General features: G+C 36.1%; 1 protein-coding gene across 1 annotated transcript; it reads right to left on the reverse strand.

Moving 5' to 3' along the window:
• Positions 1 to 14,735: 14,735 nt before the first annotated feature.
• Positions 14,736 to 17,258, reverse strand: LOC145689416 (uncharacterized). The gene has a single exon (XM_081763571.1). It carries the CDS (start codon positions 17,256 to 17,258, stop codon positions 14,736 to 14,738), a length of 2,523 nt encoding a protein of 840 aa, XP_081619697.1.
• Between the last annotated feature and the right edge of the window lie 485 nt (positions 17,259 to 17,743).

The raw sequence follows: 17,743 nt of genomic DNA on the forward strand, positions 1-17,743 counted from the left end.
AACCATATCCTAAGAGAAGATCAGTACATACTTCATGCAGACCTCGTTCAGACAATCCGTTTGAACTAGAGCTATTATTTCGAGTTGACCGCAAGAAAACGGAGGATAATAGCGAAAGAAAAGAACAAGTACCATCCCATCCAAATATTGATCCGAGAGTTTGTACATTGGAGGAACTTAGAGCTCTCAAAAGAGCTAAATTCAGTGTCCGGAAGGAAGAAGACCCTAAGCCTGGACCATCAAATTCGTTTGGTTACAACGAACATGATCAAGATGATGATGTACTGTCCATCTGTGTGGACGACGACGAGATCCAAGGGATTCCAGTAACTCCGGGGAAATTCCTCGAGGTTAGTGAAAATAAAGGGAAGGACACAGTTATTAGAAAATTAACCTTCTAAAGACTCATGGTGCAGTTTTTTGAACAACTATGAACTCTAGAGGAAAGAGCAGTGTTTTCAATTAGTGAAGTGGAATTTATGATTAATTCGTGACATTAGACTAGGCAGAAGTAAAGCCATCATACGTATTTTTTTTCTGTGATTAATTGCGAATTGTGTTTGTTTGTGAATATTGAGTGTATTTTTTTTAATAAAAAAAAGAGAGAATAAAAAGATTCCAGAATGAACAGTAAGAGACGTTGAACTGACGAGGAATTTGATTTTTTTTTCTTTTTCTTTTTTTTTAGTTCGTCAAGTGCTATGTAAGGACGAGGGTTCGCCCTTACTGTGTTTATTTTGTGAATAAATAATTAGTGTACAAGTGTAAATAGTGTTGTTATTGATTAAGGTAAGTCTGGCCAGACATATATTTAATTACATATATCGTATTATGTGTTATATATATTTATAATTTCATATTGGATATTGCTTATTTGTATGTGTATATCTGCTCAAGCTATGTATTCCTGCTTGGATTTTTCTTTTCAGCTATATTTAACGAACTCTACGTTCAAGTTTTTTTTATATAGATTTCTTATAGTGATTGATGGAATTTTCCAGAGGCTAGCGACGGTTGCTCGTTTTTTTTAAACTTTTTTGCGGATTTTTAAGCGAAAATAAAGTTAAACAAACTAAAAGGGGAAGGGTCATCGACCATATAAAAGGAAGCCTCTCGCCGCATAGGATATACTGCTGGGTGACTATGGCTGTTAGAGCCACTCTTCGTTATTAAGGTCCTGCCTCAATTTTTTTTCTTTCCTATCTTGTAGGGAACGGTCTGAATGATGACCGATGACAGAGAATAAATGATTTCTCTGGAGCCTAAGTGATGGCATTAAAATTTTTCTGATATTAAATGAAATAATAGGGACTGGCCTAAGTGATGGTCAGAGCAAGGAATAAGCGATTTCCTTCGGTCTGAATGATGACCAAGTTGAGGACAATTAGCTAGTCAGGGTTATAAGCTTAAATGATAGCTTATTGGGATAAGTGATTCCCGTTATCTTCTAGTGAGAAGTAGGTTATATATATATATTTTTTTAACCTCAGAGGCAGAAAACTCTTTAAGGTTTTTTTATTAGATTTTTTTTTAACTAGGCCAGAGAAAAACCTAAGTGATGGTCTTCTCTTTAGAGAATCAGTCATTGGGCTAAGTGATGTCCATTGACAACAATATCTCTTATATTTTGGAAGGAAAGTTGTAGTCAGGCTTTCCTGATAGAGGTAGGCGTCAGATGAAACTGTGAGGGAATGACGGATCGGTGGAGTCTGACTAAGAAATTTGTAGGAGTCTGTAGGTCTAAGTGATGATCTTCCTACTTAAGGGATAGGGCTCTGAAGTGAAGGAGTCCCGTATTTTTTTTATTTGCCTTAAAAGAATTTTCATCGAATCACTTTTTGACTTACTTATTATCTAAATAAATATTTATCTACCCTGATATGACTAGCAGTTTTCATTGAGAATATAATTACCCATAAATTTGATGGAAGTTAGTAATTTGATTGTGGTTTACATTGTGAATTGATACCCTTAGAGAGCCGTAACAGATCAGGAGGAGGAAACCACAACACATTATACTTAAATATATCAGTAACTGACGATCAACAAGAGCGTGTTGTTTCCTACAGATACTCCAGCTACTGAACTGAAACACCTGGTAATTGCTAATACCTGACAATTTACGAGAAATCTTTCATTTATTTGATTTCCCCGTTCCTTCATTTGATTCTTAAATATGTAATTCACTAACGATGAGCGAGAGTTTTTACATCTTGCAACACTCCTTTCGAGCACTTAAATAGTCTCGCCTTTCAGATATAAATTTCTGTCAACATACGAGAAATCCGTTCAATCATTCAACCTTAAATATATCAGTAACTAAAAAAACAAAAGAGGGAGATTATTTATCGAAGTAGAAGATGATTTATAAACTAATCGAAAGCCCTAGTGCACTTATAAGAATCTCTAATAAAAATTTTCCGAATGCATATACTCTACGAGTTATTTTCATATACACAGTCGCAAACAGTTAGACAGATGAAGAAACCGCTTAACACATTTGTTATCGTTTCAAAAGTACAACGCATATAAGTTATAAGTTTTTTCCCCGGGTAACCCACAGAGTCCCAGGCGGGGTCCATCTGAAAAATTACAATTGGTAAGGTGATCAAGTTATATATCGTACATAACAGAGGATTGAAAACTGTTGGGAAATAAAAGAAGGATCAAGACTCGACTCTGAAATTACTATGTGGGAAATACTGGCGGGGCACCCGAAAAAACAAACAGTGAGACAGATGTCAAAAGAAAAAAGAACATGTGTGATCAGTACAATGATTGAAAGTGAAAATAATTGTCCCATAGTCCTCCGCAGGACGCCATACGGGGTTCGCCTCAAAATTTCCAAATGAAAAGGGAGACAAGTAGAATATCGTTTAATAGTTGTTATTACATGAAAGCAGATGGAACAAGTCTGGACACTATTGATAACGCTGTACATACATCTTACTTATTAGTTCTCCTGTCTGCAGTCGGCTTTATTTTATTTTAATTATTTTACTGAACTTAAGAAAAAGGAAATGCCCATAGTCTGAGATCCTACTCTTTGCGACCAGTAATATCTAATTAAATAGAGAAATAAAATGAAATTACAAGACTTCTTTAAGTATGGAACCGAATAGTTTATATACAATGTACAATAACGGAACTTATTCTCGTTGTCTGAATTATCAAGTATAAAATGATTGTAAGAAACAATTTTTGTACCAGAAACAGGGAACGCGGGCAAGTGTCTCACACCGACAAGAAGTGCCGATAGCAAAATAGAAAGCCAATGCGCTCAGAGAATGAAATTGATGATTAAGATTTTGACCAGAAGCCACTTAGCACAGGGAAATTTTAGAAACTCGACAATTGTTCTGTGTTGTTTAATTTCTCAACAGTTTTTCAACGAAATGGTACTTGACTCCCTTTGTCAATAGAATATTTTGAGGAAGACCCTATATGAGACCCAGCTGTTTCTCTGGAACAAATATTTATACTTTGAATCATTCTGCTTTTGAAATGATGACACACGTACTTTTCTGTTTTGATATCCGTATCACCGTTTCAGGTGTTTAGGGATGGATACAGACTTTGCATTGACTTTTTCGCTGACATTCTGACCGGCCGCCATTTTATGGATTCGAGACCTGTTCCGTCTTCTTTCCTTTAACAGCAGTTTTCCAACGAAATGCTTCTTGATTCATTTACCACTTATAATTTTTCAGTTTGGCCTTGTCTGGGATGCTGTGGGTGACCCTGGAAAATAGTGATTACTTTCTTGCGTTGTACTTTTGAAACGATAACAAATATGTATACTTCTTGTTCTATCTCTCTCACTGTTTGCGATTTTTAGGCGTGCCCTGTATACGCATATATTTCGTACAATATATGCATTTGGAAACTTTGTATTGCAGTTTGGTAATAGGTCATTAGTGTTTTCCATTACTGTATAAACCATCTTCCACTTCGATATATAATCTCCCTCTCTTCCCTTGTGCGGATCAACAGGAGTCTGCTTAATCATCGAAACACTCCTTTCGTTCTACTGAATGGATTCACCTATCAATAGTAAATATCTGACTACTAAAGATGCCGTTCTATTATTTTTATTGTTAACCAAGTCCTGAACCAAGGATCACCAAGAGTCTGCTTGACCTTCCAATCACTCCCTTCGCCCTACTGAATAGACTCGCTTTTAAATTGTAACTATCTGACAACTTAAGCCAAATTCGTTGTTTCTGTTATTAACGATCAACAACAGTCTGCTTAATCTTTGAAACACTCGCTTCGCCACTTGAAAAATATAAATATCTTAAAATATACGAAAATTCCGTCCCTTCATTTTATTCTTACATATCTCAATTACTAAGAACCACGAAGACTCTGCTTTAGCTTCCAAACACTCCTTTCGACCAGCTGGTTTACTCAATTCTCAATTGTAAATATCTGACAATTTTCGATAATTCCATTATTTTGTTTTATCTAATACTGTTCAGTATCTAACGAACATCATGAGTATGATTTATATACCAAAACACACCTTTCGCTCTACTCAAACGGCCCAACTTTTCAATTGTATATATCTGACAATTTACGACAGTTCCGTTCTTTCATTTTAATCATAAATAAGCTTTGAACCAAAGATCAGCAAAAGACTGCTTTAGCTTCTAATCACTCCTTAGGCCCTACTGAATAGACTCACTGATCACTGCTCGCTACTACTCTGACACTTTACAAGAAATTTCGTTCTTCCATTTTATCAACAAATATGACAGTAACTAAACGTTAGTAACAGTATGCTTCGTCTTTAAATCTCTTTTCGGCCTACTGAATTGAGCCGCTTTTCAATTGTAAATACCTGGCATTTTACGCCAATTCCGTTATTCATTTTATTCTTAAATATATAAGTAGCCAACAATCTAATAAGGCCTGCGTCATGTTCCAGACAGTCTTTTCGTATCGGGGATTAGACTCACCAATTGTAAATATCTGACAAAATACAATTCCGTTCTTTTATTTTCTTCTTAAATATTTCAATTACTAACAACCAGCAAGACTCTAGTTCAGCTCTCAGTCATTGGTTTCGCCCTGCCCTGTGGACTCCTTTTTAAATGAAAATATGTAACAATTATCCAGATTTTCCGTCATTTTATTCTTAAGTATGCCTTTTTACTAGGGATCGGAAACAGTCTACGTGATCTTGCAAGCAAACCTTTCGCCCTATTCAATGGACTCACTTACGAATTGTATGTAACTGAAAATTTACAACAATTCCGTTCCTTCATTTTATTCCTAAATATGTCAGTAAAAAAGATAAGCAAGATTCTACTTCAGCCTGCAAACGCTCCTTTTGTCCTACTGAATGGAATCATTTATGATTTCAAAGTATCCGACAATTTATGATAATTGCATTCTTACATTTTTTTCTTAAATTTTTATTTTACTAAAAATGAGCGAAAGTCGCCTTCAACTTCCTAACACGCCTTTCGGCCTGCTAAATAGACTCACTTTTCAAATTTAAATATCTGACAATTGTCTATCATTTTAAACTGAAATATGTCAGTAACTAAGATTCAACAGGAGTTTGCGCAACCTTCCAAAAACTCATTTCTTTCTACTCAAAGGATTCACTTTTCAACTATTTGAACACGACTGTTCCCTTCTTACATTTTATAATGAAATGTTCTGAACCAATCATCAGCAAGACTCTACTGTCTTCCCATCACTTTTTCCGACTTAATGAATAGACTTGTTTTTCAATTGTAACTATGTAACAATTTAAGGTAATTCCCTTCTTTCATTTTATTCATAAGTATGTCAGTAACAAGCGATTAGCAACAGTCTGCTTGGTCTTTCAAACGGTTATTTTGCCCAACTGAATGCAATCAATTTTCATTTCAATATATCTGAAGATTTACAACAATATTCTTTATTTTTATTCCTAAATATGTCAGTGATTAATGTTTAGCAAGAGTCTTTTTCTCTTTTGAAATACCCACTTAGCCACTTTCCAAATGTAAATAATTTAAATAACGACATATCCGTTCTTTCATTAATTCTTAAATATGTCAATTGATAACGACCAGCAAGACAAGCTTCCAAACACTTCTTTCGACCCGCTGTGTATTCTCACTTTTTTATTGCAAATATCTGACAATTTGAACAATTCCATTAATTGAATTTGTGTAATACAGTTCTGTAATTAAAGAACATGAATAGACTGTTTCATATATGAAAACACATATTTCACCCTACTGAATAGACTAACTTTTCCATTGTAAATGACCGACGATTTACATCAATTCCCTTCATTCACTTTATTCTCAAAGGCTACTAACTAACGATAATCTGAGTCTATTTCATCTCCCGAAATCTTCTTCAGCCCTACAGAAAAGAACAACCTTTCAAATGTAAATATCTAAGAGTTTACTACAATTGCGTTATTTCATATTATTCTAAGATATGGCGACAAATAACGACGAGCAAAACTTCGCTTTATCGTCTAAAGAAACCTTTCACATCATTGAATGGACTCACATTTCAATGTTAATTATCTGACAGTTTAAGACAATTCCATTCTTTCGTTTCGTTCTTAAATAGGATTTCAACCAACAATCAACAAGAGACTACTTTAGAATGTCAAACACTCGTTTCGCCATAATAAATACACTTCCGACAATTTACGACAATTGCATTATTTCATTTTATTCATAAAAATGTCAGAATGAACGATTAGCATGACTTTGATTACTGTTCCAACAATCCTTTATCCATACTGTATATACTTAGGTTGCAATTGCTAATCTCTGAGAATTCACGACAATTTCGTTCATTTATTTCATTCTTAATACGTCCGCAGCTAACCATTAAGCAAGACTCTTCTTCAGTTTCTTAGACTGCTTTCACCTTACTGAATAGACTTGCTTGTCAATGGTAAATTAGTGACAATTTCCTACAATTGTATTGTTTGATTTTATTCCTAATAATGTCGGCAAGTAACGATCAGCAAGAGTATTCTACTTTTTCCAGACACTCCTCTCGTACTTGTGAATGGAATCACTTTTAAATTACAAAGAGCAGACAATTTAAGAAAATTCCCTTGTTTCACTTTTACTCAATTATGTCTGTAACTAACGATAATAATAGTCCGTTTCTTCTTCAGATCTCTTTTTTGCTTTAGTGAATAACACAATTTTACAATTGTAAACATCTAACAATTTACAATTCCGTTATTTTATTCATTCTTTTGTATAAGGGAAAATAACGATAAAGAAGAGTTAGCTCTATCTTGCAAACACAATTTTCGCCATAAAGAATCAACTATTATTAAGTATGTCTTAGAATTTATGGTATGTTTTCGACCTAGGATCACAAACAGATTGTTTTAACTTCCAACCACTCCGTTTGCCATACTGAATAGACTCGCTTATCAGTTGTAAAAATCTGACAATTTTCAACATTTGGGTTCTATCATTTTATTCTTATACATGTTGGAGACAACCGATCAAATGAGTTTGTTTATTTTTCCAAACACTCCTGCCGTTCTAGTGTATGGACACTTTTCAATTGTAAATGGGTGGCAATTTTCCACAATTTCGTTCTTTCCCTTCACTCTTATATATGTCGGCAACTAACAATAAGAAAACATGCTTCGTCTTCCAAACACATCTTTTGCCTAGCTGAATGGAATCACTTACCAATTGTAAATGCGCGACAAAATCCGACAATTTCTTTAATTCATTTCATTGTTCGATATGTTGCAAATAAGAATGACCTAGAGTATGCTTCACCTTCCAAACACTCTTTAACCGTAATTAATGTACTCACATTTCAACGTTAAATTTATTACAATTTGCAATATTCAAATTGTTTCATTTTTCTGATTTGCGGCAATTCCACTCTTTATTTCATACTTAAATATGTTAAAACTAACGATCAAGAGCCTGCTTCATCTTCCATTCACTCTTTAACCTTACTGTATGGACCAACTGTTAGCTTTTAAATATTTGATAATTTACGACAATTCCATTCTTATTTTTCTCGATAACTCTCCAGCCGCAAGAGTCTACTTTAGCTTCCAAACACTGCTTTCGCCGTACAGAATTGACTCACGATTCAACTGTAATGTATCTCACATATTACGACAATCCGTTCTTTCAATTTATTCTTAAATATGTTGGTAACTAACTACCAAGAGTCTCCTTCATCTTCCGGACACACTTTAACTTTACTGAATGGAGCCTGCTTCATATACCAAAACACGCATTTCGCCCTACTCAAATGGCCTAACTTTTCAATTGTAAACATCGGTCATTTTGCGTCTATTCATTCTCTCATTTCTCTAAAATATGTCACTAACTAACGGTCGGCAATATTCTGCTTTAATCTTACAAACACTGCTTTCACCTTAAAGAATGGTCTCACTATTCAAGTCTAAATATTTGATATTTTACCACAATTTCGTCCTTTTTTTCATTCTTTTTTGCGTGAAACTCTCAATCAGGATAAGTCTATTCAGCTTCGAAACACTTCTATCGCTCCACTAAATAGACTCACATTTCAATTGTAATTTCTCTCACGAGTTACGACAAGTCTGTAATTTCATTTTATTTTTAAATATGTTAGTAACTAATTATCAAGAACCTGCTTCATTATGTAGACACTCCTTAACATTACTCGGTAGATACACTTACCAATTGCATATATCTGACAAATTACTACAACAACCTTTTTTAATTTTATTATTAAATGTGTCAGTTAGTAACGAGGAGCAAGACTTTGATTCAGCATAACCTAATATCTTCCTACTGACTTTACTCACTATTCAATTGTATATATCTGGGATTCTACGAAAATTCCATTATTTCATTTCATTCTTCTTTATGTCGGCAAATAAAGATCAGCAAGAAATTTGTTGAATGTTTCAAACACTTTTTCGACCTAGCGAATGGACAAATTTTTACTTGTATGTATCAGACAATTTACGACAATTCCGTTCTTTGATATTATTCTTAAATATGTCTTCAACCAAGGATCACCACGAATTTGATACAGCTTCCAAACACTCCATACTGAATCGATTCACTATTCAATTCTTAATATTGACAATTTACGACCATTCCGCATTTTCAATTTATTAGTAAATATGTTAGTAAGTAAAGATCTGGAAGTTTCTGCTTCGTAGGAGAGATCTGTTGTTCTTTTTTATTCTAAAATAGTCCAGTTATTGACTCTCAAGAGCCAGAATTATATACCGAAACACATCTTTCGCCTTGCTACAACAACTAGTTTTTATTTGTAAATATCTAACAATTTTGACAATTCCGTTTTTTCATATTATTTTTACATCTGTCGGAAAATAACTTGAGCAAGAGTTAGCTTGTTCTTAGCACTTCTATCACTCTAATTAATAGACTCACTTTTCAATGGTAAATATTTGTGAATTCAAAACAATTCCATCCTTTTTAAAATCCTATTTTTGACTTCAACCAACGATCAACAAGGGATTAGTAGAGTTTCGAAACACTCTTCCTGCCATACTGAATAGACATGCTTTTCAGTTCTAAATATATTACAATTCATGACAATTGCATTCCTTCATTTTATTCTTAAACATGTCGCAAACAAATGTTCGGCACGGTTTTGCTTATTCTTCCAACACTTGTTTCGCCCTAGTGTAGGGCCTTGCGTTGCAATTGTAAATTTGTGACATATTACGACATTTCCGTTATTTCATTGTATTCTTAAAATGTCTTCAACTAAGAAACTGCAGAAGTCTGCTTCAACTTCCAAACAGTCCTTTCGATATTGCAAATAGACACACTTTTCCAATGAAAATATACCAAAATGTACGACAGTTACGCTATTTTATTTGAAACATAAATATGTCACTAACTGGCAATCAGCTAGGGTCAACCAAAACGCTGCTTGTGCCCCACTGAAAAGAATCACTATTCATTACAAAATATCAGAAAATTTATAACAGTTCCGTTTTTTTTCATTTTATTTCCCAATAGCAAAGTAACTAAGGATGACCAAGAGTTTACTTCGGCTTCCAAAACTCCTTTCGCACTATTGAATGGAATCATTTTTCAATTGGAAATGTCTGACAAATTACGACCATTCCGTTCTCTTATTTTATTCTTAAAAATACAGTAACTAACGATTAGCTAGTGTCTTCATCTTCATTGAAACACACCCTTCGTCATACTGAATGGACTCACTATGGTGTTGTAAATATATGAAAATGTATGTGAATTCCTTTTTTTCAATTGATTCATAAACATGTTGACAACTACCGGTTAGGAAGAGTCTACTTCAGCTCCTAAACACTCGTTTTAATCTACCGAATGGACACATTTAAATACTGAATATTAGACAGATCACAACGTTTCCGTTCTTTAATTTTATTCCTCAATATATAAAGAACAAACGATAAACGAGAAATTTTCTTAATCCTCCCAACACTCCTTTCGCCCTGCTAGTTAATCTTCAAATGTAAATATTAAAAAAAATGACAAATCCATTCTTTCATTTTAAACTTAAATAGGATGGTAACCAAGGATGAACAGGAGTATGTTTCATCTTTCAAACACTCCTTTTGAATTCACTAATCAATTGCAAATATCTTGAATTCACTTTTCAATTGTAAATCTTACTACGACAATTCCGTTCTCTCATTTTATTCTTAAATATATCAGTAACTAACGACCAGCAAGAGACTGCTTAAACTTCCAAACGGTACTTTCACCTAAGTAAATGCACTCACTATTTAAGTCTAAATATTTGATAATTTTCGACAACATTGTTAATTCATTCCTTTCTTTGTTATGCCGACAACTACTAATGAGCAAGAGTCTCCTTCAGTATCCAAAGACGACCCTCGCCCTACTGAATAGATATATTTCAACTGTAAATAAATAATATATTACGACAATTCCTTGATAATATTTTATTTTCAAATATGTTAGTAACAAACGATCGACAAATTGCTTCATCTTCCAGACTCTCATAACCTTACTGAATGGACTCATTTACCAACTTAGAAATTACTACAATTACGTTCTTATATTTTATTCTTAGGTATGTCAGTTACTAACGACAAGCAATACGCAGCCTCAGATGCCAAATTCAACTATCGGGCTGCTGAGTTTATTCACTTTTGAATTGTAAAATTCTGACTTCGAGAATTCCATTATTTTATATTATTGAAAAATAGTTCAGTAAGTAACAATTACCAAGAGGTATATACCCAAACAACTCTTTCGCCCTACTCAATGACTAACCTTTTAATTCTAAATATCTCATAACGTAGTCTGTTCCGCTCACTCATTTAATTCTAAAATCTAATTTACATATTTATCAATAGCTAGCAATCATCAAGAGTCTCCCTTATATACCAAAACAAACATTTCGCCCTACTCAATAGACTCGTTTTTCAATTTGATATGAAAAAAATTTTACGACAATTACGGCATTTCTCTTCGTATTTTAATGTGTATGTAACAATCTGTAATGAAAGTCTACTAAACTGTTCTTTTGGCCTTCCGTTATTTAAATTTATTCTTAAATATATCACAAATTACGATGAGCAAAGCACTGATTTAGCTTCGAAACACTCCTTTTGCCATATTAAATACAATGGCAATTTAGTTATAAATATAAGACAATTTACGACTATAAAATTCTTTCATTTCTTTCTTAATCATGTCGGAAATAAACAGCATGAGTTTGCTTACTCTTCCAAGAATTGCATCACCCTATTCTATGAACTCACGTCGCAATTTTAAATATCTGACAATTTACAAAATTCTTTTCTTTCAATTCATTGTGAATTACGTGTGCAACTAACGATCAGCGAGGGCATGCTTCACTTTCGAAACACTCCTTTCGCCTTACTGTGCGGACTCACTTAGCTATTGTAAATATCTGACAAATTACGACAATTCCGTTACTTCATTTTATTAAGTTACTAAGTATGTCAGCAAATAACAATGAGCAAGAATTTTCTACAACTTCCATACACTATTTTAACCCTACCATTCTTTGAATATTTTCCTAAATATATATTTAACCAAGTATCACCACCAGTCTGCTTCAGCTTCAAAACTTTCCTTTCGGCCAATGAATCAACTCACTTTTAATTGTTATTATCTAACAATGCACGACAATCCCATAATTACATGTTATTTATGCAACTAACGATATGGTAGATTTTGCTTTATCTTCCAAGCACTCCTCTCACCGTATTGAATGGACTCACTTTTCAGTGTTAAATATGTTTACAGATTTACAACAATTCAATTCTTTCATTTTAACCTTAAATAACATCCGAGATGTTGGTCCCCCCCCATTGATGCACTAATGATTTCTTCTAGTGCAATCATTAGTGCTTCGTTAGTGCTTCTTAGAACACCAACTCCCAACATTAGTGCTTCAATAGTTTGGACGCTATAAGCAAAACACTTTGGGGGGACAAGTTCACGTTAGCCCCCCCAGAAAGCACTAGCGACTAAACGTAGTGCAATCGTTAGTGCATCGTTAGTGCTTCCAGAAAACACTAATATTTTCGTTAGTGCTTCACAATTAGTATGGCTATGGCCAGTTATATGTCATGAAATTCCCATAAGGAATACATGGGGAATCTCTAATTGGCTGAAATTCCTGCCAAATTTAAAAGCGCTAATGACCTCTTCTAGTGCAATCGTTAGTGCTTCAGAGAACACCAACTCCCAACATTAGTGCTTCAATAGTTTGGACGCTAGAAGCAAAAGACTGTGAAGTGGGGCCAACTTCTCGTTAGCCCCCCCAGAAAGCAGTAACGATTAAACATATTGCAATCGTTAGTGCTTCCAGAAAACACTAATAGTTTTGTTAGTGCTTCACAATTAGTGTGGTTATAGCCAGTAATTTGTCAAGAAATTCCCATAAGGAATACATGGGGAATTTTTAATTGGCTCAAATTCACGCGAAATTCAAAAGCGCTAATGACCTCTTCTAGTGCAATCGTTAGTGCTTCTTTAGTGCTTTTGAGAACACCAACTCCCAACATCAATGCTTCAATAGTTTGGACGCTAGAAGCAAAAAACTGTGAAGTGGGGCCAACTTCACGTTATCCCCCCCAGATAGCACTAACGATTAAACCTATTGCAATCGTTAGTGCATCGTTAATGCTTCCAGAAAACACTATTAGTTTTGTTAGTGCTTCACAATTAGTGTGGCTATGGCCAGTTATATGTCACGAAATTCCCACAAGTAATACATGGGGAATGTTTAATTGGCTCAAATTCCCGCCAAATTCAAAAGCGCTAATGACCTCTTCTAGTGCAATCGTTAGTGCTTCGTTAGTGCTTCTTAGTATACCAAGTCGAAACATTAGTGCTGCAATAGTTTGGACGCTAGAAGCAAACTTTAGGGGTGCAAGTTCTCTTTAGCCCCCAGGAAACACTAACGATTAAACCTGCTGCAATCGTTAGTGCATCGTTAGTGCTTCCATGAAACACTAATGGTTTTGTTTTGCTTTACTATTATTGTAGTTCTGCGCACTTATATGTCACAAAGATGTCCAAACTCACGAGATCAGCGCTCACGAGTTCGAAAGTTACGCTTACTCGTCCCCAACCTCACGAAGTGAGCGTGAGATAAGGCTTGTGATGTGATCGTGAGGTTGAGTGAGCTGTAGGTGAGACTGGTGAGGTGAGCGTGAGGTCAGACTGGTGATGTGAGCGTGAGGTTGAGTGAGCGTGAGGTCAGACTGGTGTTGCGAACATGAGGTTGAGTGAGCGTGAGATCAGGCTGGTTATTTGAGCGTGAGGTCAGATTGGTGATGTGAGCGTGAGGATGTGTGAGCGTTTGGTCGAAATGAGTTCGTGACTTCAGGTCGAAATTAGTTTTTGAGCGTGAGGTTGAGTGAGGTTAGGTCAAAATGGTTACCTCTGGTTACTAAACTCCCATAAATACATGGAGAATATTTCACTGGGACAAATTCCCGACAAATTCAAAACAGCTAATGATATCTTTAATACAATCGTTAGTGCTTCGTTAGTGCTTCCTAGAGCAGTGACACTTAACACTAGTGCTGCAATAGTTTGGACACTAGAAGCAAAAATCTTTGAAGGACGAACGTGAAGTTATCCCCCCAGGAAGCACTAACAATCAAACCTAGTATTACGATTGAAAATGTTTCTTCATCTGGATCGTCCTTTTCAAACTCACCGATTAATAATTCACAAGTTCTTATTAATGAAGCTCTTACAGGTTTCCTTCCAACAATTAACTTGTTCATTGTATCCATTATTTGCAACTAATTCGAACAAACTAAAACTGGACTCTTGTGCTCTCTCAAACTACAAGTCACTGCTCCACGCTGTGGCGCCAGATATGTTACGACTGAAAACGTAGTCAATACCTTCATAAACACTATACTACTGTGAGAGCACTCTATTCCACTTCAATAAGATTCACATATGTTCTGTATGTTTTTATTTCCCAATTAACTTCGAACAACAGAACTTTACAACCAACTGTAAACTAAAACTACATCCCTTTTAGATATATTTTAGTCCTTGACAAAACTACAAGCATCTTTCCTTTGTCCTCTTCTTCTTCTTCTTGTTGCTTTCTTGCCCTGGCTTTCACCTTTGGACAGTTTATAAACTGAGGATTGTGACGGTATTGGTGCACTTTATACGGTCCACTAAGATGAACTGATCGTGTTAAATATGTTCACTGAATTGTAGTAAAAGGTATTGTTAGAGTGAAATGTTGTTCACTATTATGTATTGGAGAAGATGATAAACTACGGTGCGTATATTATGCGCTAAGATAAACGCCACATTCACTGGTGTTGTGTTGTGGTACCGGTACAGAACCATGTAAAGGATATCACGATAAGCAGGAGTTAACTTACACTGAAAGATGAGATGGTGTAGACTTCCTTGTGAATCTCCACAGTAACAGGAAGGAGTATTGCGGTATCCTTGCTGATATAAACGATAAGGCGTTTGGGCTAAGTCTAGATATAACCTAAAAAGTAAGCAGACGTGTCTCCTCGTCCAACCTTCGGGTGAAATCCACTTTTTGGTCGTAGGACTTGGAAATATATTCCAGAAGTGTTTACCTTTGCCATGTCTTGTTTGCTCTTGGTAGCGTCTCCAGTTTTCTTGTCTTTGATGCTGAAGTAAAGCGTGTAGACTCTGTGATGGAAGAGGGATGTTGATGATATGATCTTCCTGTGTTCCGATCTTTGCCAGTATGTCTGAAACAGTGTTGCCAGGTATGTCGAGATGTGCTGGACTGTAGAAAAAGGAGGCAGATTGACCTCTTTCCCTAAGAATCGAAAGTTGTTGTTTAATATTACTATGAATCCATGATACTCGATTCGATAAAGCCGTTGTATGTAAACTTTGTAAGGCACTAAGGCTATCACTACAGATGCCGAAGGAACGATATTTATTCTGTATTGCATGTCTTAAGCCTGTGCGAATAGCCCATAGTTCTGCGTGAAATATAGACATTTGATTTGGTAATCGTTGAATTACAAACTGAGCTGTGTGGGGTATGTATATGCCCACTCCTGTATATTCCAGTCTTCCTTGCGTTCGTTTGGAAGCATCTGTATAGATCAGAGTGCGGAAAGGATGATGTTGCTCCATATAATTTTCCCATCTCGGCGCCACGCTTCGCGGACATAAGAGATTCGTTCTTTTGTTAGTGGTGATTGGAAATTCCAGTTCCACTGATTGAAGAGTGGTAGTATACTGACTATTATAACATGGCAGGCGAGGATTGCGATAGATAACATGTGTCCAACGGCGGAGGTTAACATAAGCCTGATACAGCCAGGGAAGTCTGTGGCGATACGGTAAAGAACCGGTTCGATTTTGTGTATATAGCAGTTCCAATTTCGGAATAACTGTAGATGAAGAAGTTCCTAATCTGCTCATGATGTATCGGGCAGCCGTGTACTGTGTTTGTATCTGATACGGTATTGTACCTGCTGCTTCTAAGAGAGCATTTGTCGGTGCAGATTGCGGTAATGAGAATATCGTGCGGTGAGTAAGAGCTTGAAGTTGGAGAGGTATAGTACTGAGTCTCGCTGGAATCGGAGATAGGAGGTAACCGCCATAATTCAATATGGATTCTATACATTGATGAGATATTCGAAGGAGTGGTCCTATGTCCGTCCCCCACTTTTTGTTGCTAACACTTCTTATGATATTGATGTAAGGTTGAATCTTGACCTGAAGGGATGCTAATTGAGGCTTCCAAGATAGACGGGAGTCAAAGTGAATTCCTAAGTAATGAAGCTGTGGTTGATGTGTCAGTATGTGGTTGTCTATTTGCAGTCGAAAGTTTCCAACTTGTCGTTTCCTTGTGAAAATGGTATAGGTAGTTTTCTCCCAGTTGACGTGCATACCGTTATTTAAGTTCCAATGTTGGATGTATAGTAGAGCGGCTTGAAGTTTGTGTTTGGCTTCAGTTAAAGATGAGCTGCGTACATATATTAAGTGATCATCGAAATAACTCAGGATTCTGACATGTTGTCTCAAAGCTAGGTGAAATTCTAGCATGTAAAGATTGAATAGAAGCGGACTGAGACATGACCCTTGAGGTAGTCCTTGAGAGGTGATGCGCGGGTCAGAGATTTTCCCTCGATATTTTATACTAATATGTCTATTAACCAGCCAATTGTGTACATACCTGATAAATTGAGATGGTATTTTTGTATCTGAAAGATGCTGCACCAGTCTATCTAGGTTGATCCGATCATATGCTCTGTCAAAGTCCAATTTAAGAGCCACTACATATTGTCGATGTTGAAAGGCTTGCCAGATGTCGATGAGAAAGGTGGAGAGCGCATCGTGCGTAGCCTTACCTTTACGAGCTCCTATAATTGTAGGTGGAAGAATATTATGGTATTCAAGGTACCATTCCATTTTCCGTAATATAATTTTTTCCAGCACTTTACTGAGGCAGGGAAGCAGTGTAATAGGTCTATAACTGTTGGCGTGACCCACTGGTTTTTTCGGTTTAAGAATCGGTATTACTAAATGATATTTCCAATTGGGCGGTATATGTCCCGTAGACCAGACATATTGATAGCACTGCTGTAGTAGTTGATGACCTGAGGCTGGAAGATCTTGCAGGTGCTGATAGGTGATCCGGTCTGCTCCCGGGCTCGTGTGTCTTCCCGCAGATAAGGCTTCTGCAAATTCTTCAGAGTAGATGGTTGCAAGGGCAGGCGATAGTGATGTAGTAGGAAGGTTTGACATCAATGCTGTTCGTGAAGACAAGGCTGTTGGGGCCGTTAACGTGCAGTGAAATTCCTCTAACCAGGAGGGGTTGAGCTGTGGCGCTGCCTGTAGAGGGCGTGATGACAAATTGTTCCTTATGAATTTCCAGATGGAGTTTGCGCTGGTTCCTGCTTGGAGAGTGTTGCAAAACTGTTGCCAATGTGATTTACGACATCTTTGTATATATTGTTTGAGTTTAGCCTGTGCCTGTTTTGATAGAAAGTATGTTTCCGGAGTTCTATCATGTAAATATTGTTTCTGCGCCTTTTTACTATTGTTCAGTAATTTTTGGCAATAAGTATCCCACCATGGATATTTATAACGTCGAAGTCTTTCTCTTCGGGGTTCCCTGCTTCGTTCCGCCTGATGAGCGCCGGCGACGATGGAATCCGTCAAGTGTTGTAGTGAGTTGATTCCGTCTGTAGGCTGCAAAGAAGTGATTGCATAGTCTATATATACCTGAT

The sequence above is a fragment of the Thermobia domestica genome, chromosome 7, assembly GCF_964235325.1.
Source record: "Thermobia domestica chromosome 7, izTheDome1.hap1.1, whole genome shotgun sequence".
Taxonomy (NCBI): Eukaryota; Metazoa; Arthropoda; class Insecta; order Zygentoma; family Lepismatidae; genus Thermobia; species Thermobia domestica.